The following is a 20,134-nucleotide window of genomic DNA, read 5'->3' as shown; positions in this document are numbered from 1 at the left end:
TAATAGGCTCAAATATAATAATACACATGCTTAAAACAATGTTGTTTTATGCTCAACTCAAAAAAAGTTGCATTGACAATTTTTTTTTCAAATTCATATACTCTTCGATATACTCAAAAATGTGGAATTGAATCATGTAAAAACCTACACAGTACAGTTATGTAAATTTTATATGTGATTTTCTTTTACACTAACAAAATATTTTACAAACTTCCTAACGTTCTTTACTTTAAACTAAATAATCGGACTCGTATAATAAAACTATGATGTATTATATTTTGCCTATGTGTTATCTATTAAAACAATATCTAACGTGTTTTACAAAAAACTACAATTAACTTTTAAAAGAAGTAATTCTGAAAAAAAGCATGTTTCAAGTACCCACTTCAAGTATTACAATAATTAACCTTGAATTGTGTCACTTTATATTATTTAATTTCTGTATGAAATTTGTCACCTCTATTCTTTTATTGTTTCTAAAGACTTAAAACTGACTAACACTATTTGTGCACATTTTTTGTAGGTAATTCAAAAATTAACAACACTGAGTTAAAGAGTTTATAGTGGTGCTCAAGCGAAATGATTTATATTACAAATAGAAATTGCTCTTGTTTTAGAAGAACGTAGACTTTCGCGGCCAGAGTCAAATTGAATTCTCATGTTTTTGGATTGAACCGCATCGATTTATGACAAAAGGTCGACGTTTCGCCTGCTTTTGTAAGTGTCATCTTCAGGCCAAAGGGGGAAATGCTAGGAAGGACTATGGCACGATAACGAAAACCATAACTGTTAACTCCATAACTAAAACAGTTAACTTGATAACCATAACAGTTATGGTTTCGATTCTGGTATCTAATTTATCGTGCCATAGCCCTTCCTATCATTTTCCTGTTTGTCCTGAAGATTAACTTTACAAGAGCGGGCGAAACGTTTTTTTTTTCATAAATCGACGCTGACCAACCTAAAAATATGCAAAATCTAATGTGTCCTTGTTTCATTTCACCAAAGAATATATCCGTACCTCAGAGCAAAACAGAAGGTATTAACCACCAAAACGCATTTTTTCTTTAGAGCACTTTTAAAACTATAATTTTTTTTAAATGTTTGTTATATTCATAATATTCTACTTAGACTTTCTCAAAAATTTATTAAATGAAAATAAAAGGGCGTTATAACCTTCAGGTAATTTACTAACTGTTCAATTATGTACATAAAATCAAATTTACAAACTGGAGTTAATACTATTTTGATCTGAAGGACAGATATAAAAAAGTTTTTTCTGATACAAATTGGTTTCACTCAAGAAAGAGAGGTCACGAGACGCAATCGAGTTAGCGATTCTTCCTTAAATGAATTATATTATAGGTATAGAACAACCTACGAATGCCACATAACATTTTATCCAGCATCACCATATTGTACGAATACCTATTAGATTCATATTTCATAATTTTATTTTAACTTTAATAGGTAACATAATTGGGGACTGTAAAATGCAAGAAAACTACATAAAAATACGAGAAGTAACTTTTATTAGTACCTACACACAGGACACAGGTGGTCTGGATAAAAACAACTAATTTAAAAAAAATATCGCAATACAGTGAAGTAATGAAAAGTGCTTCTTTCTTAAGAGCTCGAGATCGGAGTATTTTAGCATTCAGTCTGGCAATTACTGACAATAAGGCGAATTGGGATAAAGAATTTAGAGAGACTTAACAACAAAAAGTACAGCCAGAAAACATCCAAGTTTATCTTCGTAGAAAAACGGCCATGAGTTAAATAATTTGTACGAAACTGACGTAAATATTCTTATTTTAGAGGTCTTTCTAAGTTCTTACGAAGCCTCGAAAAAGGTTACTTCGAAAAAATTACACTTTTTCAAAAATCTTAGAATTTCAATTACGTCGTGAAACCGATTCGATTTTTTAAATGGCCAAAATTTGATCCTTTTAATTTATGGTGCTTCAGGAAAAAAAATTATTATTATGATTGATGAATAATTGATGATACAGATGAAGCAGGAATTGTTCCTTTGGAATACTTTTTCGCTCAACTGAAGTCGAATCCTCCTGCCAAGCCATTTTCTGCAAGAAATGTAATATTGTTGATTGAATTTGACTGTAAAAAAGAGAAAATGCTATGAGAAGTCTTCTGAATTCAGGGGATCTGATACAATACTTAACTTATCTGGCAATGCAGCAAAGATTCAACAGTGAACCGGCCAAGGCTTGCTGCTACTGAGCAGAAAAGACTAAGAGCTAGGAACTGACCATCTACTTCTTTTTGACTTCTTTTGCAAATTTCATATCCCTGCTAATTCTGGGAATACCGCCCACGAAAAAATCCAATCGCGCTCCTGCAGTTACCTTCTGTCACGCTGCATGCCCTATGCAGGCCACAATATAGCAGGAATTAACGTGGTAAATCTGTTTCAAAGCGCGTCTGTACGCTCACGCGTTGCTGGTGTTTGGTCGCCAGCAGCCAATAACACAACCAGTCTCTCTTGAGACGTCGTGGAGAAAGGATTGTGTTTTGTAAATGTGCACGACTGCTGAGTGACGATATTTCTCCACAATGTGGCGATTGTGTTTGATTTTTCTTACATTAGGATTCGCCATCGACGCACAAAGAAGAAATTATTCACAGTTCCCTTGCCCTTCGAGATGTGTATGCTTCAGAAGAACAGTGAGATGCATGCAACTGGAGCTGACTGAAGTCCCAAAAGCACCACTGCCCACAGTCATGTTGTAAGTTGAAATAAAATATTTGCATTTTTTTGGATGGAAATGAGACGTTAGATCATAGATAAAAATATAGGAGTAATTGTAGAAATGTATCTACCCAATGGCATGCAAATAGGAATTTTAAAAAAGAAACAGTCACGTGCAAAACTTGTTGCAAATTAGTTTAAAGGCATTGCTCCTTTAAGGACTTGATTTTTTTTTAATACAATACAACACAACCGACAAAGCAAATATAGGGAGTGTATCTTATTTCTAATAAATATAAACATAAAGATATAATTGCCTCAGACATGTTTGTTTTTATTTACTGTGATGTTCAGAGGCAAAATGTTTATACAGGATTAACTGCAGACATTCATTGATCTCTGGTGAAAAAATTGTCTTGCAGTCAATATCAATCAAGGATACAAGGTCATGTGTATAAATCATTGGACCAAATCGTCCAAAAAATTATTTCAAAAAATTGTAGGGTAAAATGAAACTCAATTTAAGATTTGTTATATTTGGTTTGTTGACTTTTAGTTGGTCGGATTATATGTAATATCTAATAAAAGTTTTCTTATATTAGAGATGAGAAACATGACTGAAATATTTTTAAATATTTAGTAGTCAGCTTTTTTATATTTTACATGAGAACTAAAATCTAAAATTTAAATTTTTCAGAAATGTTTGATACATTATTGTCAAAAGAAAACATCAATATCTGCACTTACTTTAATCAGAATGTGTGCCCTATTTTGTTAAATTCACATATGATAAATTTCAAAATACTCGTACCTCCCAGATTGAGGAGAATGTTATATAGGACTATGTATTCATAAGAAGAGTTTAAAAAGTAAAATGTGAAGTAAATACACAGTAATCGACCGCTTTAGGTTGTTTTCACATTTTTACGATAACTTTTCGACATTAAATTTGCCGTTTTTATCATTGTAAAGCCAGACAATTTAATACAAACATTGGGAGACTGTTTGCCAAATACCAAATTCATTGCAAGTGCAAATATTTGGTAATCTGTTCGTGACCCTCCATATTAATGCGAAAATGGACTTTATAACTTTTAAAATTTTATTAATTTCATAAAGCAGCTGTGATTTCACTCAACTCTTGCTTTATCTTGTCACTGACACATAAATAAATGCTTTAAATAATTAACTTTCTTCATAATGAACCTAAGGCGTCGAAGAATAATCATGCAGGAATTTAACGAGATGTTCTACTACTTCATGAATTACATTATTAAAAATATGGAGCTTTTGGCAGTTTTTCCATTGCAATGTTTAGATTGAAATCGGTGTAAAATATTTTTGAAATAACAATCAGCTATTTTTAAATAGCAAGAGGATATCAATCATCGGTATTAAAATTCATAACTACTTTCTTATGAATCTGGCATTAATAACCGTTTTTAAACATTCCAAACTTTGCTTATTGAGTTATTAATAAAATAATAGCATAAACACGTGTTTAACATAAATCTTGTTTCCAAAAAATTTATTGGAGAAATCATAAATGCATCTACATAATTTCGGTTCTTACTTTCTTATTTTAGTAATTTTGAAGTGGTTTTAAAAATGTTATTAAAATTCTTTAAAAATATGACTAACGGAACTCGAATATTACGAAACTAGATCCAAGATCATCTTCCATTGTACATACATAACATGCATTTGCTGTTTTACAGATTTTGTTACGAAGCATATCTTTAGTTAATGTCCCTTGTTAAGAAAATGTATATCCAGTCTTAAAATAACTATGCTAATAAACGTTTCATTGGTAATTCTGTCCAGTGTTATTGAAAGTTATTTAAAACAAAAAGATTTAGATGGAACTGCCGAAATACGAATGACGCTAACAATATTAATAACTGAAATGGAAAAATAATAAATGTCTCATCTTATAATTACGTCCATAAAAAATTAAGTGAAACCATAATGCTTCATTGACTTCCTGGTAACTTGTGAACTGAAACATGTAGGTAGGTAAGTTATTGTTATTAGTATACACAGAATGAATGCGATGCGAAATATTTGAATAAAGAAAATTGCTGCCATGCCTTAGTATCAGATGTATTTATTTAAACACAATTAACGAAAAAACATTAAAAACCTCGTTGTGTTACTCAATCGAATATAAAAAGCCAATAAAATACAGGAAATCTCCGTCATGTGAGAGGATGTACCCAAATAAAATTTATTACTAAAGGCAAGGTTTTAAAGATTGTGGTGTCCCTTATGTTAGATATAAACTCCACCAAGTCTATAATTGTGTACATTCATATTGTAATCTATCTCAAATTGTATGTTGATCTCATATTATTAATTCAGGCATGGTGATTTAAAATAATCTTGTTATGTTAAGTAAGCAATTGGTAGGCGAGTTGAGGAGAAATATCACAAAGGTATATTAATGTCAGTAGTTAAGTCCCAGGAGATCTGTCAAATATGTGTCAAGCGATATAATATCACGACCCATGAATTCGAGATAACCTTTATGAATTCATGAAGCGTAAACTTTGATATATTGTCGTAAATATTTAAGCTGTAGGGTGTGGATCGAAGACAAAGTGGAATACTATCAAAAAGTATTACCAACAGATTTATTTTATCAATTTTCTAAGAAAAAAATTTAATTACTGATTAATCCTTTTAGAAACTAAAAAATACTCTATTTTTTCGTAATTTAAATTAAATTTAATTAAGTTGTCATTGTCTTTGAATAATTGCTTGTAATGTCATTCATCCACAAACAATTTTTCTTTACAATATTTTAACACTAAACAATTAGCTTAATTTTTATTGGTATTTTTGACAGCGAGTCGTTCTAAACAATCGGTTCATAAATTTTGTCATAAAATTAATTTTAACTGGGCTATTATTAAGTGAGTTACTGTTGCATTGACTTGTTTATTTTCTCATGTAATCGTTCCATAATAATTCAATTCAATTTTGGTCCAAGTTTAATTTAGTATTCTTAAACGGGCCCAAATAAGGCGTTGAACGCATAACGAACAAGTGATGGCAACCTTAACGTGATGATTCATTCATTAAATTTGTTTATTTTTTAATAATTTCAACAATTGACTTAAGCTGTAAAATTGACCATTCATTCATCTACACTTTATCAAATTAATTTAGAGTGATGGGTATTGTAGTCAATTAAATTTTTGTATTGAAATTTTAAATTAAATTATTCAGTTTGAGTTATTTTTTACATAAAAGTCTTTTTCCAATTATAGTTGTTATAGATTAGTTTAATCGCTTTTACAAAAATAACTGATTATTAAGTTGTTTATTGATAATTAGATAGGCAGTCCAGACTTATTTTTCTAATACTGGACTCCCGTCTGACAGCTAATTATAGAACACTACACCTATAGTTAAGGCAAAAAATACGAAATGAATATGTTAATTAATATAATATTATGTAAATATGACTCGTTTGTGCACTGCTGCTTCAAACACCGGCAAAGATTCGAAGATAGATTGTATTCAAATTTTAGATAAGGCGTTTTGTGTAATTGGACATTTTTCAAAAATTATTATTTATGGAGTAGTTTGAACGTTTTGTGTTAATTACTTCTGGTTAGTGGTTAACCAAGCCGAACCATGATATTATTTCATTTTTATCTTAAGAAATTGTAACGGTGGTTTTAAGAATTACAATATCATTCATAAATATAGAACTTATTTCTTCACATAAGATATCTAAAGTTGGTGTTTTTGCGGTCTGATGATGGTCAGTAACACATGTGACAAAGATGTGACGTAATATGCTAATAGACTCGAATTTATGTGGGTATTCTAATTACAAAGCAAAATAGAGAGTTTTAAAGTCATAAAAGCACATATCGACGTGTCTATTTTTTATTACCTAATTTGACTTTTTTGTTAACTGTAAACGACAAGAATATGTTGAAAATAATAAGAAATCTAAAATGATTTATTTGATTGGAACTCTAGTTAAACAAATACTTTTCTTTAATTAAAATTTACATTAGGTATATTTATACCTACAGGATATCTCAAATGTATAAAACTCTCGATTTCTAAAAACAACCAATATGACAACTTGATTAATAAAAATTAATAATCTAAATTTTCATTATGTAATGGTATTCCTGGGAAAATATTATTTATACACAAGAGCATAATACAATAGATTATGACGAGAGGGCATATTTAAAAATCGACCACGCAGCAAGGGCTTTTAAATGCTCGATGGTAATAACGTTAGAACTATAAAAGAAAAGGAAGCTCGCTTTTTTAAGGAGTCATAAACAGGATTATGATGCAAAACTTAAATAAATTATTATCCGATAAATTTTGCATATAGATGCACTTTTGGCCTTCACCTTCATTAATAAGTGTGCCAAATTCAATTTGATTCGATGGATCAACGATCAAGATCAATTAAGGTTAATGGTTACAGGAGACTGCAATTTTATGAATATATTTTATGGTTTTAAGATATGTATTGGGCTATAATTTTCTATAAGATATCCAGAGTAAAAATGCAGTGTTAATTAAATATTGCATAAACTATAAAGTTTACATAAAAGTTTACAAGATAAATTAGTATGCAGTCTTTTTATCCTGTCAAATAATGTAGTGCTAAAAATGTGTTTACTGCTGAAGATAAAAATATCTCTAGACTACGATCAAATAATCTCTGTTTAAATCATCGATCAATGGTCTCGAAACATGTATACAAAAGTCACTTAACATTTATTTATAAAGTTATTTCATTGTTTTAAAACTTGTGAGTTTTAGCGAAAGATTTAGAATTTTCTCGCAATCGACAAGATAAACCAATTGGCAGGTATATTTACCTTTTTGCGGAAATGTAAAACTATATGTAACTAATTAGTCAGCAAAATAATTAACAATAAACTTCGTGCTAACCTTCGAGAAATGTGAACAACAATAAAAAACTATGAAATTGAAATACAGGGAAAGGCAATACGAAATTAAAATTGATGAGGAATAAATATAAATAGGAAAACAACACAACAGAGAATAACACATAAGGCAATGGCGTATTTACGAGAGGTACTCGTATCCACGGGTTTTCGCTTTAGTTGAAAGAAAAATTCTGAGAGTTGTTTTTTTTTTAATCATTTCTTATACTGATAAAAGGGAGTAAAATAGTGTAAAAATATAACAAAATAATACACATAAAACTACAACTGGGCATCATCTCGAGTCCAACACCTTTGCTTTAAAAATGAAAAATTAGTTCTTATTTTTTTACAATTTGGACTCTTCTCCCAAAACAATTTTTATTAAACATTATCGATATTTTGTATTCATCTTTTAAACTTGTAGACAGATCGTGATGGAAGTCAATCGTGCAAACAAGATTTATTTTCGACTTTCTTAATAACTAATGATGATGCAAGAAAACTCGCTTTTATTGTTTGCTCAACACCGGCGCGTGAAAAAGGTCTAATAAGATAAATGTTACCGTCAGAGGAAAGTTGATTTCAATATGTTCAAAGATACTGTTTGCATTCGATGAAGTTGATTTGAACAAGAAAGAATAATATTTCAAAAGAGAATCAAAATACTAAGAAGCTGAGGACTAATGAAGCCTTTTTAGAGTTTATTATGTTGAGTTTATTGGATTACTGTATCGTTTCAAATATGATTTTGGTAGAAATCAAACACTGCACACTCATTACTGAATAATAATTCACTAAAAAATGCATTTTCACTATATACAAGACACGAAGCTAACTTATTTTTATAAATAGAGATAAATTTGTTTTTTTAAGAATTTTTTTCTGAATTCAACAATATAAGACTCATTCTTAAAAGTTTGCCAGTAAAAACATAAAATTAAAGAAAAGCCAAAAACCGAAAGGGGTATGGATGAGTATTATGAGCAGTTATGATGGTGTACTTAATGTGTTCTAAAAAATCGGTAAGTTGCACCAGAAACCAAACGAAACAAAAATACAGGGTTAATTCACATAACTTTACGAGGCTTGCGCCTAATGTACGCACCCAAATATACAAAAGTCACAGAAGACTGTATACAAAAAATACACATCTAATTATTTAATTTTTGGAAGCCCATGACAGTAGTTGTCAAACTAATCACTGTTTCATTAATAGTCATAAATTGCAGTTTTTCAGAAACAATTATAATTTGTTCTATCAAGTCACGGCATGAGTATGATTGTAGTTTATCTATCTTAATCACTAACTAACTAAAAATGTTGTAATTTTTGAAAGGGTGAACAAACTAGAGAAGATTATCCAATTTTTTAAAATTTGTAATCGAATTCGTATCTGAATATGTATTATTGATTGCATCTTACAGGCGCAGGCCTCGTAAAATTACGTGAAACACCCTGTATTAGACAGTCACTTTTTCCACGGGATGGACGATATATGTATTTTGGTAGATAAGTACCTGTAGGAAATATTGTAGTGTATTATTATTATTGTGTGTAATTCAAGTATTTCAAGTCACACAAAATAAACAATTTGGCAATGGAAATAAAAATTTCTTTTTACTTTTTTTTAACATCTGAATCCCATGTGTGCGATTCGTGTCAAGTGGAAGTCGCAATCAACAGCTGAATGTGACAATATCGGAAAAATATCTACTGTCGTTTAATGGACTTATAAACATACAATGCGTCACTCAAATGATGTTATTCCCAATCTAAGAAAACGTGCTTATATTATGTAGTTCATGTTATTATATTCTCCATTGGAAAGCACTTGAATCGAAGCAATAAATGTGTCTAAATTTGTTACACCATAATTTTAATCAAATGTATTAATCTAAGAATTGTAATAACTGGTATATCTTACAGCATGGCTACGAATAAAAACCGCAATAAATCATCAAAGCGATGAACCATCTAACATCTAATTACAACCACATCAGGCAATCCTAAATCGAAGCGGAAATGATAAGCGTCCAAATCACCAAACGTCGATAATTCGACAAACACGGAACACAATTTTATTCAAATGACTGTCTAATAAAGGTGTGTCAATATTGTTAAGTTGATCAACTTCACCGGATGTGAATCTTATTTAAAGTATACCATGGAGAATGCATTATATAGTATCTGGTATATATTTATAGTTTACTAATAACGCTTTGAACAGATACATTACTAGCAAATCTCTACCAAGCAATAAATCTGTTTCATTTAACAACTGATTGCGGTTATCTTATAGTGTTAATTAAAATTTTACTAATATCAATATAACATGCTTGTGTAACGAGAGCGAGTGTTCATAAAAATTGCAAAATAAACGCAACTAAATATTTTTTTCTCGCGAGAAATAATAATCACACAATCACAGACATGTTGGTAGGTATTGAATATAATACTTATAAACTTATACAGGATGTCCCACGAGTAATAATGAGCCTGAAATTTTTTTGAAGCAACATTACATTTCAAAGATAACGTGACTAAAGAGAACTTCAACTTTAATTTATAAAGAGGGTCAAACCTTGGAGAATTTGATGGTAATTATTAAAATGTTGACAAAAAAAACAACAAGATTCTCATTTATGAAGAATGTTTAAAAAACGCTTCACAGACAGCACGTTTCTATCCAGTGCGATATCCAAATAGACAGTCTCCCATAGCGGTCTCCCTAAACTGGAATAAAGTCATTTTCACTGACTGAAATTTGTCAAAAATAAAAATACGATTACTATGTTTAACTAATTAAGACGAAGTATTTTAATATCCACGTTATCTTTGATTACATTAATGTTGGTTGGTTCAAAAAAATTTTCAAGCTCATTATTACTCGTGGGACAACTGTATGAAATACAAGTATCTAATAATATCTAAAATTTTAAAGTGTCGGAAGTTGATTTGGACATTTTTTAATATTTTAATTTATTTGTTATATCTACTTATTTATTTGTGTTATAAAGAATATCTTGTAAAGAATGAATTCTTGTTTATTACTATAAAAAAATAAAAAGTATAAATTAAACAAATGTCAAATGTGATCTGAAGTGTCAAAAAAGTAGGAGAAAAATTTGTGTATATAACATAAGAGTTCTCAGAAACTTATCAGCTAATTATTATTTCTATTGCATTAAAAATGAAAAGTATGCAAAAAGAAAGTGCTAACTAACATTTTTCTTGAAAGTAGCTACATATTTGCAGCTCTAATCTAAACGATTAAGCAAATACACTTTTTTTTTCTAATTTTTCTCGAGATATAAGTAAATATACAAAGCACACGAAAATAGTAGAACCATCAATCACTGCTTTAAAATTATATTTAGAGCCAACTATCCACACTTTCTATCAACAAGGTACTGAAAATGCTGACACTAAACAAACAAAGCATTGCTAGTTGGTCATTTGGGTGAAAATGAAATTGGAAAAATCGTTTGAATATTTAGTTTTGGGGAATGAAAGTTTTAAAATAGAATTTTTCAGAGATCTACGATTTAACAAGATTAGAGATATCGTTCCTGGCAGTTTCAAAGGCCATAAATCCTTACGATCCCTTCTACTTAACAACAACTCCCTGAAAAGCTTGAAAAATGGGATTTTCACTGGCCTTGTGCAACTTCGACATCTCTATCTTTATAAAAATAGGATAAAATATATTGAAGATGAAGTTTTTCACGGACTACCCAAACTAGAACATTTGTAAGTACACGAGGAGTACATTTTGTCATTCTGACGTGATTTTTTCTATTTTAGATACTTGCACAATAACGAATTAGAAGAATTTAAAAGTGGAACTTTTTCAAACATCCCGCAGCTGGACCGACTGTAAACTAACACACAATCCATGATCAAATAAACAAAACATCGAGTTTTAGATTTCTTTACAACAACCACATAAGCCATATCCCAACAGGTGCCTTCCAAAATCTGCCAAAACTAACTCGATTACGGCTCGACCAAAACGCTCTGGTCTGTGATTGCCGAATCGCATGGTTCGCGAAAATGCTAAACGATAACACCATCCACGTCGCTGCCAACTGTCGTTACCCCCATGAAATGTATGGAAAACCTCTCAAAGGGATGACCACGCATGATTTTCATTGTAGTTAGTTGAGCGATATATATTTTTTTAAATATACTTAAGTAAAATTCGAAAATTTTAGAAGCACCAGAAATCATGGAAGGACCTCAAGACGTTGAAATTTCATGGGGGAGCACTGCTGTATTCACTTGCAGAGTCACTGGTGACCCAAAACCGTCCATTTTTTGGATGCGTGATGACAAGGAAATTGAGATGAACAACGACAAGTATGACATTATGGAGAATGGATCGTTGGTGATTAAACACACTGATGAGAGTGACAGTGGACACTATGAATGTATGGCGAAGAATGAGGATGGAGAGGTCAAGTCTAGACCTGCTAGGATGATTCTGGTACGGCCAGATCAACAATTCCGGGGTGAAAATGGTAGCAATTGATTTATTCCTTGTACTGTTGTCACAGCTTCTTGTTTTTTAATAGGTAGTCCAGTATTTCTTGTAACTCCTGTCAGTATTACAACAAGTGAATCAGATCCTTCAATTAATCTACATTGTAAAGCTTTTGGTAACCCCCATCCTACCATAACTTGGTCTCGCAATGGGATACAACTGACGACATCTCAGAGGCATTTTATTGACGAAGATGGGACTCTAGTGATTCGACCAGTTAAAGCAAGTGATCATGGTACTTACCGATGCGATGCTACTAATTCGAATGGAAGGATTAGTGCAGAAGCGGATGTGATAGTAAATGGTAAGTAACAATACCACTGATTAGTGGTGAGTAGAAGCTGAAATTTTTTTTTGGTGATTTTCGGAAAATTTAGAATAAATAATATTGCTGGGGTTTAGTAAGTTTTCTATAATTTTATGATTCTACATTCAGAATTACATGTAATTCAGAACAGTAAATAAATTCAATTTCATGTTACATGTAATCCAGAAAATATCAATTGTAATTCAGATAAGTAACTTACTGTTATCTCAAAATGAAGTTTACACATAAACACGAGTTATTTTAATTTAAAAATTAAGTAATTACACAAACTTGTCATTTTGCAAAATAAATAAGATATTTTGTTTTCTAAGGAATTTTGGTAATGTAATTTTTGAATAAAAATAACGAATTCTGAATTACAATTGACGAATTCTGAATTATAAATGACAAACTCTGAATTATAATTAACACTTTCTGAATACAATTGACTAATCTGAATTTCAATTTACGCTTTCTGAAGTTAAATTAATTAATCTGAATTACATCTGATGGTTCCTGAAATTCAGTTTACGGTTCTAAATTACAATTAATACTTTCTGAAATACAAGAGACTAGTCTAAATTACATTTAAAGTTTTCTGAAATATATCTTACGCTTTCTGAATTACAGTTGAAAAAGGTGTAGTTGCATTATTTCGTGTATAAATACGAAAAAACAGGAAGGGTTTAAAAATGTGTTTTTTGAATCACAGTATCTTCTCTTACTGTTCATTTTGAAACAATTTTTCATTTCAAAACGTACCCAGGTACTTTTTTTCACTTTATTCTCACAAATGTTTTCCAGTTGCTCCAGTTTTCACCGCCCATCCCCAAAACACAGAAACAAACCCTGGTTCCAACGTCAAATTAGAATGTGTTGCTGTCGGATCACCTCCTCCTGAGATCACTTGGTTCAAAGACGACTTAGAAGTACGCTCCAATGGCCGACTTTTCATCTCCGAGGACGGAAGCTACTTAGAGATCCGCAACGCCAAAGAATCAGACTCAGGCCTCTACATATGCGAAGCAAGAAACCACATCGGTTTTCGCGAAGTAAGCGCAAAAGTCCAAATAACATCACTTGCCCGAAAACCACCAAAATTCATCTACAAGCCTTACAACATTGAAGCTTTGGTTGGTAGTACCATTGAGTTGCCTTGCAAAGCAGACGGTGACCCTACTCCTGGGATACAATGGCAGAAAGATGGGTCCAGTTTACAAAGAACTGGACGTACCAAAGTCTCACTTACTGGAAATTTGTACATCTATGGAGTCGTTCCAGATGATCAAGGGCGGTACGAGTGTGCTGCTATTAATGATTATGGGAGAAGTACTGCGTCTTGTTACGTAACTGTGAAAGAGAACCAGAATCCAACTGATTTCGGAATTGGGGATAAATTTGTCAAAATTGCCTTCGATGAAGCCTCACACGAGGTGGACAAAGCAATAAATAAGACTATTGATAATTTATTTAATCACAAGGGTCCACACACTTCTGCTGAGTTGTTTCGATTGGTTAGATTCCCCGATGCTCCAGCACGTGAATTAGCTCGGGCTGCAGAGGTTTATGAACGCACTTTAGTGAACATCCGGAAACACATAGAACAAGGAATGACTATGAACGGAAGTTACGATTTTAACTACAGGGAAATCCTTTCCCCTGACCATTTGAATCTAGTCGCGGAATTGTCGGGTTGTATGACACACAGACTGGCACGGAATTGCTCCGATATGTGCTTCCACTCCAAATACCGTACCATTGATGGTACTTGTAATAACTTGCAACACCCCATGTGGGGGGCTTCTTTAACCGGTTTTCGGCGAATCCTCAAACCCATCTACGAAAATGGTTTCAGTACTCCTGTTGGTTGGAACAAAGACACGAAATATTACGGGTATCCAAAACCCAGCTCTAGATTAGTCTCAACTACGCTTATTGCGACAAGCAAGATCACCCCAGATAGTGAAATAACCCATATGGTGATGCAATGGGGTCAATTCCTTGACCATGACCTCGACCATGCTATACCTTCAGTTAGTTCCGAAAGTTGGGATGGAATCGATTGTAAGAAATCGTGCGATTATGCCGCCCCGTGCTACCCTATGGACGTCCCCCCCAACGATCCAAGAGTCACAAATCGACGTTGCATCGATTTTATCAGATCTTCAGCCATTTGTGGCTCCGGCATGACTTCTGTCTTCTTCGACAACATCCAACATCGCGAGCAAATCAACCAGTTGACTTCGTACATCGACGCGTCTCAAGTGTATGGATTTTCGGAGGAATTAGCAAGGGATTTGCGTGATTTGAACAGTGACGGAGGACGGCTTCGTGAAGGTGCCGTTTTTCCCGGTCGCAAACCCTTGCTTCCTTACGCCGGAAACCAGGGAGTTGACTGTCGGAGAAACCTTTCCGAGAGTACCGTCAACTGCTTTGTTGCTGGTGATATTCGTGCAAACGAGCAAGCTGGACTCATTGCCATGCATACTTTATGGATGCGGGAACACAATCGAGTGGCGCGAGAGTTGAAACAGCTGAACCCACAATGGGACAGCGATACCGTCTACCAGGAGTCTCGTAAAATCATAGGTGCAGCAATGCAACACATAACGTACAATCACTGGCTCAAGTTTATTATTGGAGAGGAAGGAATGCGGCTTCTCGGTGACTATAAAGGTTATGATCCGACTATAAACCCGAGCATATCGAATGTCTTCGCGACCGCGGCTCTCCGTTTCGGTCACACTCTCATTAACCCGGTTTTGCATCGACTGGATTGGGACTTTAAACCGATCCGAGAAGGTCATTTGCCTCTCCGCAAGGCCTTTTTCTCGCCTTGGCGCATAGTCGACGAAGGGGGCATAGACCCTCTCCTCCGAGGCCTTTTCACCGTCCCTGCCAAAGTCAAGAAACCCGACGAGAATTTAAACACGGAACTCACAGAACAACTGTTCAAAACAGCACATGCCGTCGCTCTGGATTTAGCCGCGATGAATATCCACCGGTCCAGAGACCACGCTATTCCAGGCTACATCGAGTTTCGCAAGTTTTGCAACATGACCCAAGTCGACAGTTTCGAGGATCTCAGGAATGAAATCACCGATCGCACAGTCTTACGAAAGTTGCAAGACTTGTATGGCCATCCTGGGAACATCGATGTGTGGGTTGGGGGAGTTTTGGAAGACCCGGTTGAGGGTGGCCGAGTTGGGCCGCTCTTCCAGTGTCTTTTGATCGAGCAGTTTAGACGACTGAGGGAAGGAGATCGGTTCTATTACGAGAATCCGTCTGTTTTTAAACCCGAACAACTCGTGCAAATCAAGCAGTATTCGCTGAGTCGTGTCTTGTGCGATAACGGGGATAATATTACTCGCGTTTCCAAAAACTCGTTTATTTTGCCGGAACTTCAAGGGGGATTTAGCCAATGTGAAGAAATTCCGAAAGTTGATTTGAGTTTGTGGTCGGAGTGCTGCAGCGATTGCCGCTATTCGGGTCAGCTGAATACTATTAGTCGATTGAATGCCCGGAATCGGCGACATTTGGATGAAGAGGGGCGTTTGTTGTACGCAAATTCGACTGTCAACGATGGTTATTTCGAGGAAAATAAAAAGTTGAAGAAGAGGATTATTAAAATGGAGAAAGATTTGACTAATATGAAAGATACAATACAGGAATTGGAGAGAGTTATTAGAAAGTTGGAGAAACAGAATTAAAGTGAGAATAATATTTTTAGAAATGTACGATAATTGCTGCCATCGTTTCGCTGTTAAGTCTAGATTTAATTTTTAGCACTGTACTGCCAAGGTTTACTTAAATTTCACCTAAATTTACGCATTTCTTTCTTGTGATAAACTAACAATACGTACCTACCTAATCGAATTGTTGTAAAAATACATAAATAAATAATAAAATTAAAACCTGCTATTTTTTATTTAACCTAAGTAAGTTTGCGTTTTACATTTTTGTTTAGTACCTACTTACTATTTTTAAATTGTAATGAAAAACTGATATTTTGTAACTTGAAGACTGAATTTATTAAAATCTTGGTTTTCAAACTCTTATTGTAATTAGGGGAATATGTTGCAGGCTCACAAACATAATACAGAAAATGCATCTCATCAACTAAAAAATAACTGTAACTGTTACAAGATCATAAATATTTACTATACCTTAATAATTTCTTTTTTATTTGTGCATTTCACAATTTCTTTAATTAATTTTTATATTTAAAATTTTTCGAACATAAGATCAATCTGTAACCGGTGTCGTCGCACGTCTAGGAATTCGGCTTCGAAACGTCAAGTGTTTATTTATTTTAACCTCAAACTTTGTGTTTTATGTTCCACTTTTAAAATTGATAAAAACCAAAAATCAACATCCTATGAGCATGAAAAAACTTCTGTAATAACCAGAATGTGTGATTAATTCCGTGTAGACAAAAAACATGAGTGTGCAATTAAAACTACTTGACCACATCCAACTGAACAATCATGTTTATGCAAACTTCGCCTGTGATTATTCAGAAGATGGAAAAATTTTCCTGCTATTGGAGAATGGAGTTTGTATCTTGACCCTAAAAGGTGCAGTTGAGAGCATATTCCCAAAGTTTGCCTTTAAGAAGGATCTTATTACACCATCGGATGCAAACATTTGTGAAAATTTAGATATAGATTTGTCCTCTTTTTTGAATGATTTGACTCGACATAATTTGTATGAGGCGGTTCTGGATGTTGGTTTATCAGGAAATACCATTGATGTTACATCTACGCCCCCAAGACCCGTTCAGGCAATGTGGTCTCCACGGGGAGTTGTAGAAAAAACAGATGGTGCTTTGGCCATTTTAACAAACCTCAACAATATTGAAGTATTTGTGGAAGTTACTGATGAGAACGAAATTAGCAATTATATACGTGCCGCGAATTTTTCTAGAGATGTTACAGAACATTACAGGCGAAGCTGGAAAAAAGTTGAAACTCCCAATGCAGACAATATTTTGATTGAATTGAAGCGAAGAGTTGACTTGGTTGCACCCACTGGTAAAACAAGCTAAATTTCCTGTTTTTTCATTAAAACAAAACTACTTTCAGCTTTTACATGGAGCCATGTTATACTTAAAGATAGAAAAGCTTGTTGTATTTTATTTGTCGGTCATAGAGATGGTGCAATCACAGCTTGGAGATTCTTAGAACGCAAAGCTAGTGAAATTTACGAGTCAAAATTGCAATTTTTAGAAAGATATAACACCAAGTTGGGTAAAATTACAGCATTGCATTGGTTTTGCCGAAAATCAGATGGTAAATAAACATTGAATTACAAAGAAATCAATTGACACGATAAAATTTTAGCTGGTGGATTATCACTTGGTGATGTTAATGGTCACATCGCCGCAATTTCTGTGTCAAAACTATCCACAGATAAAATTAAGTTTAGCGATGAAGTGGTTTTTAATTCTGAAAGTGATTTAAAAGTGGACAAATTAAGTATTGTCAACTACCAGAATATAACGTATATGATTGCAGTGAAGCAGAATTTTTTTCAAATTTATGCGATTAATTGCTATGGCGAGGTTTTTGGAGGAAAGTTGATACAAGTTGGCAACTTATACATCACTGGTAAAAATTATGCATCCAGAAATTCTCAAGTAACTTAAATTTTTAGGTGTGCTACATTATGAAAAGAATATTTTGCTGGTTCTTAGTTTATGTGGCCAATTAAAACAAGTAGAATTATCAGTGGTCGAAAATGAAGTATGTGTTTCTGAAAAAGTAATACAGCTGGATATAGACACCAATAAATACAGAACTCATGGATTTTTATTTTCGCCAAATAAAGTTTTCCTTGGTATACTTGCATACCCTTGCCAAATAAAAGACATAAGTCGAGGAAAAAATTTCGTAAACTTTTTTGTATTCAGCAACAAAGCTAAAGACCCCTTCCAAACTTTAATGAATATTGGAGCACCTAGTATTAGGGATTATTGGGACTGCTTTGAAACTTTAAGGTAAGTTTTTTTAGTGGCAATGAAATTTTAAATGAATCGTCATTGTTAGAGTAAACTGTTTGCAAGAAAAAGTATTTCCTTGGCGAGGCATTGATCGTAATTTAAATTACGACACTTTGCCATTATTAAAACTAAAAATATTGCGATGGATTGCGAAATTATCAGAAAGAATATATCCGATGATTTCACGAGTTGAAGAATATCATATCAAAGCCTATGTTTTACTGAATTATGCTGTAGATATTAAATTAGTGGTACAACGAATGACAAAGTTGCTAAATATTTATTTTTCTGAGAAAAAGCTTTCGTTGTTTCAAATGCAAAGTTTGGACTTACTTAACTTCTTTCTGAAAGAAATGGTTGTTAAGAATGTACTAACAAAAGCAAACTTGGGAGAAACATTTATTGATGAAATATTCAACGTGGTAAAGATAGCCAATGAATTGCAATACCCACCGATGCCCCAATGTCTTTGGTGTGGAGAAAATATCCTTTTTTTCTAATTTATGACTTCTAATCCATAAATGTAGCATGAAAAATTTCTTAATTGTCACACAGATAATAGGTTCGTCGTGTGTACCTTTTCACGCGGACAGCAGATGTGCCATTTCATTAATGCCTCTACATCTCACCCCTGGCTACAAGTGCCCGTTTTGTAAATGTGTCGTAAGCAAGGAAATTGCTAAAGAGTACTACCCAATTTTTTGTCCCTACTGTGATATCCCCATGAAACGCCGATGTTTTGACAAAAAGCACAAAAAAAGCGCCGATGATGCAATGGACACCACCAAACTTGATGATATTATTACGTCAGATTGCAGCAGTGATTGTCTTCAAGAAAACATACATTTTAGTGACATTGAAGAGAATACTGTAAATTACATTGTATTAACTGACAGCGAAGATGAAAAAGAAGATTCAGTTAAGGAGCTTTATGCAAAAATTTTGAAACTTTCAGTTACTGCACCCGATGAGTTCGATCAAGTCATTTCAGCGTCTAATTCAGGGAAAGTGCAGTCGGAATTAGATCAGGGTGAGAAACCAAACGAGGGTGAAGACGTTGAAGAAGAAGAAGAGGATGATCACGATACTCCAGAAGAAGATGGTGAATATGATCCTGCCGATGAAGATTATGATGGCAACGCAGATGAGGTTTGAAGATTTTTGATTCCTTGAATTAGTGTTATGTGAAAATATTGACCTTCAAGGTAATAAATTTTAACTATAATTTACGAGAATTTATGAATCATCCACTCCTTTAATTACTTATAACCAATTTTCTTTTCGAAAATAGCAATTAACATAGAAATGGGAAAAATAGGGCTATTTTTTTTAAACCTTTATTGTATATTAGTTCGTTTTTTTTCCTTTTTAATTGATTGTTTCTTGATTTTTAATTGGCTACCTTTCTCATGTTCTTAATAACAAAGGTATTAGAAGCTTTCTTTTACAAAAAAATAGTCATTTATAAAACAAACCAAGATTAGAAATTTGTATTGTGACATAAGAAAAGCATAAAAGTCGAATTCTTAGTTGGAGTACACTGTTTCAAAAAACCCAACTAGAAACATTAAAATGAAATAAGTAAGCCCTAGAGATGTTTCTATACTTCGGTACACAAAAATAATTTAAATAA

At 33.1% G+C, this 20,134-nt stretch overlaps 2 protein-coding genes across 2 annotated transcripts; both read left to right on the top strand.

Moving 5' to 3' along the window:
- Positions 1–2,466: 2,466 nt before the first annotated feature.
- LOC123014219 (peroxidasin) lies at positions 2,467–16,414 on the top strand. The gene is made up of 7 exons (XM_044413200.1): positions 2,467–2,750; positions 11,185–11,400; positions 11,455–11,526; positions 11,577–11,806; positions 11,865–12,170; positions 12,225–12,497; positions 13,305–16,414. The coding sequence occupies exons 1-7, from the start codon at positions 2,578–2,580 to the stop codon at positions 16,208–16,210; spliced, it is 4,176 nt and encodes a 1,391-aa protein (XP_044269135.1). The 5' UTR covers positions 2,467–2,577; the 3' UTR covers positions 16,211–16,414.
- A 137-nt stretch (positions 16,415–16,551) lies between these two features.
- LOC123014220 lies at positions 16,552–19,726 on the top strand. The gene is made up of 6 exons (XM_044413202.1): positions 16,552–17,533; positions 17,585–17,791; positions 17,843–18,109; positions 18,156–18,498; positions 18,548–18,984; positions 19,055–19,726. The coding sequence occupies exons 1-6, from the start codon at positions 16,942–16,944 to the stop codon at positions 19,654–19,656; spliced, it is 2,448 nt and encodes an 815-aa protein (XP_044269137.1). The 5' UTR covers positions 16,552–16,941; the 3' UTR covers positions 19,657–19,726.
- Positions 19,727–20,134: the final 408 nt, after the last annotated feature.

The sequence above is a fragment of the Tribolium madens genome, unplaced genomic scaffold, assembly GCF_015345945.1.
Source record: "Tribolium madens isolate multiple individuals breed KSU strain unplaced genomic scaffold, Tmad_KSU_1.1 Scaffold_97;HRSCAF=244;Tcas5.2_LG3a, whole genome shotgun sequence".
NCBI classification, from domain to species: Eukaryota; Metazoa; Arthropoda; class Insecta; order Coleoptera; family Tenebrionidae; genus Tribolium; species Tribolium madens.
This window is presented reverse-complemented; position numbering and strand designations above follow the sequence as displayed.

Coding starts and splice junctions, on each gene's coding strand:
- LOC123014219 (XM_044413200.1), top strand. CDS start 2,578: ATGTGGCGATTGTGTTTGATTTTTCTTACATTAGGATTCGCCATCGAC. Junction 11,527..11,576: donor ATCCCGCAGCTGGACCGACT/GTAAACTAACAC, acceptor ATCGAGTTTTAG/ATTTCTTTACAACAACCACA. Junction 12,498..13,304: donor AGCGGATGTGATAGTAAATG/GTAAGTAACAAT, acceptor AATGTTTTCCAG/TTGCTCCAGTTTTCACCGCC.
- LOC123014220 (XM_044413202.1), top strand. CDS start 16,942: ATGAGTGTGCAATTAAAACTACTTGACCACATCCAACTGAACAATCAT. Junction 17,534..17,584: donor TGACTTGGTTGCACCCACTG/GTAAAACAAGCT, acceptor AACTACTTTCAG/CTTTTACATGGAGCCATGTT. Junction 17,792..17,842: donor GTTTTGCCGAAAATCAGATG/GTAAATAAACAT, acceptor ATAAAATTTTAG/CTGGTGGATTATCACTTGGT.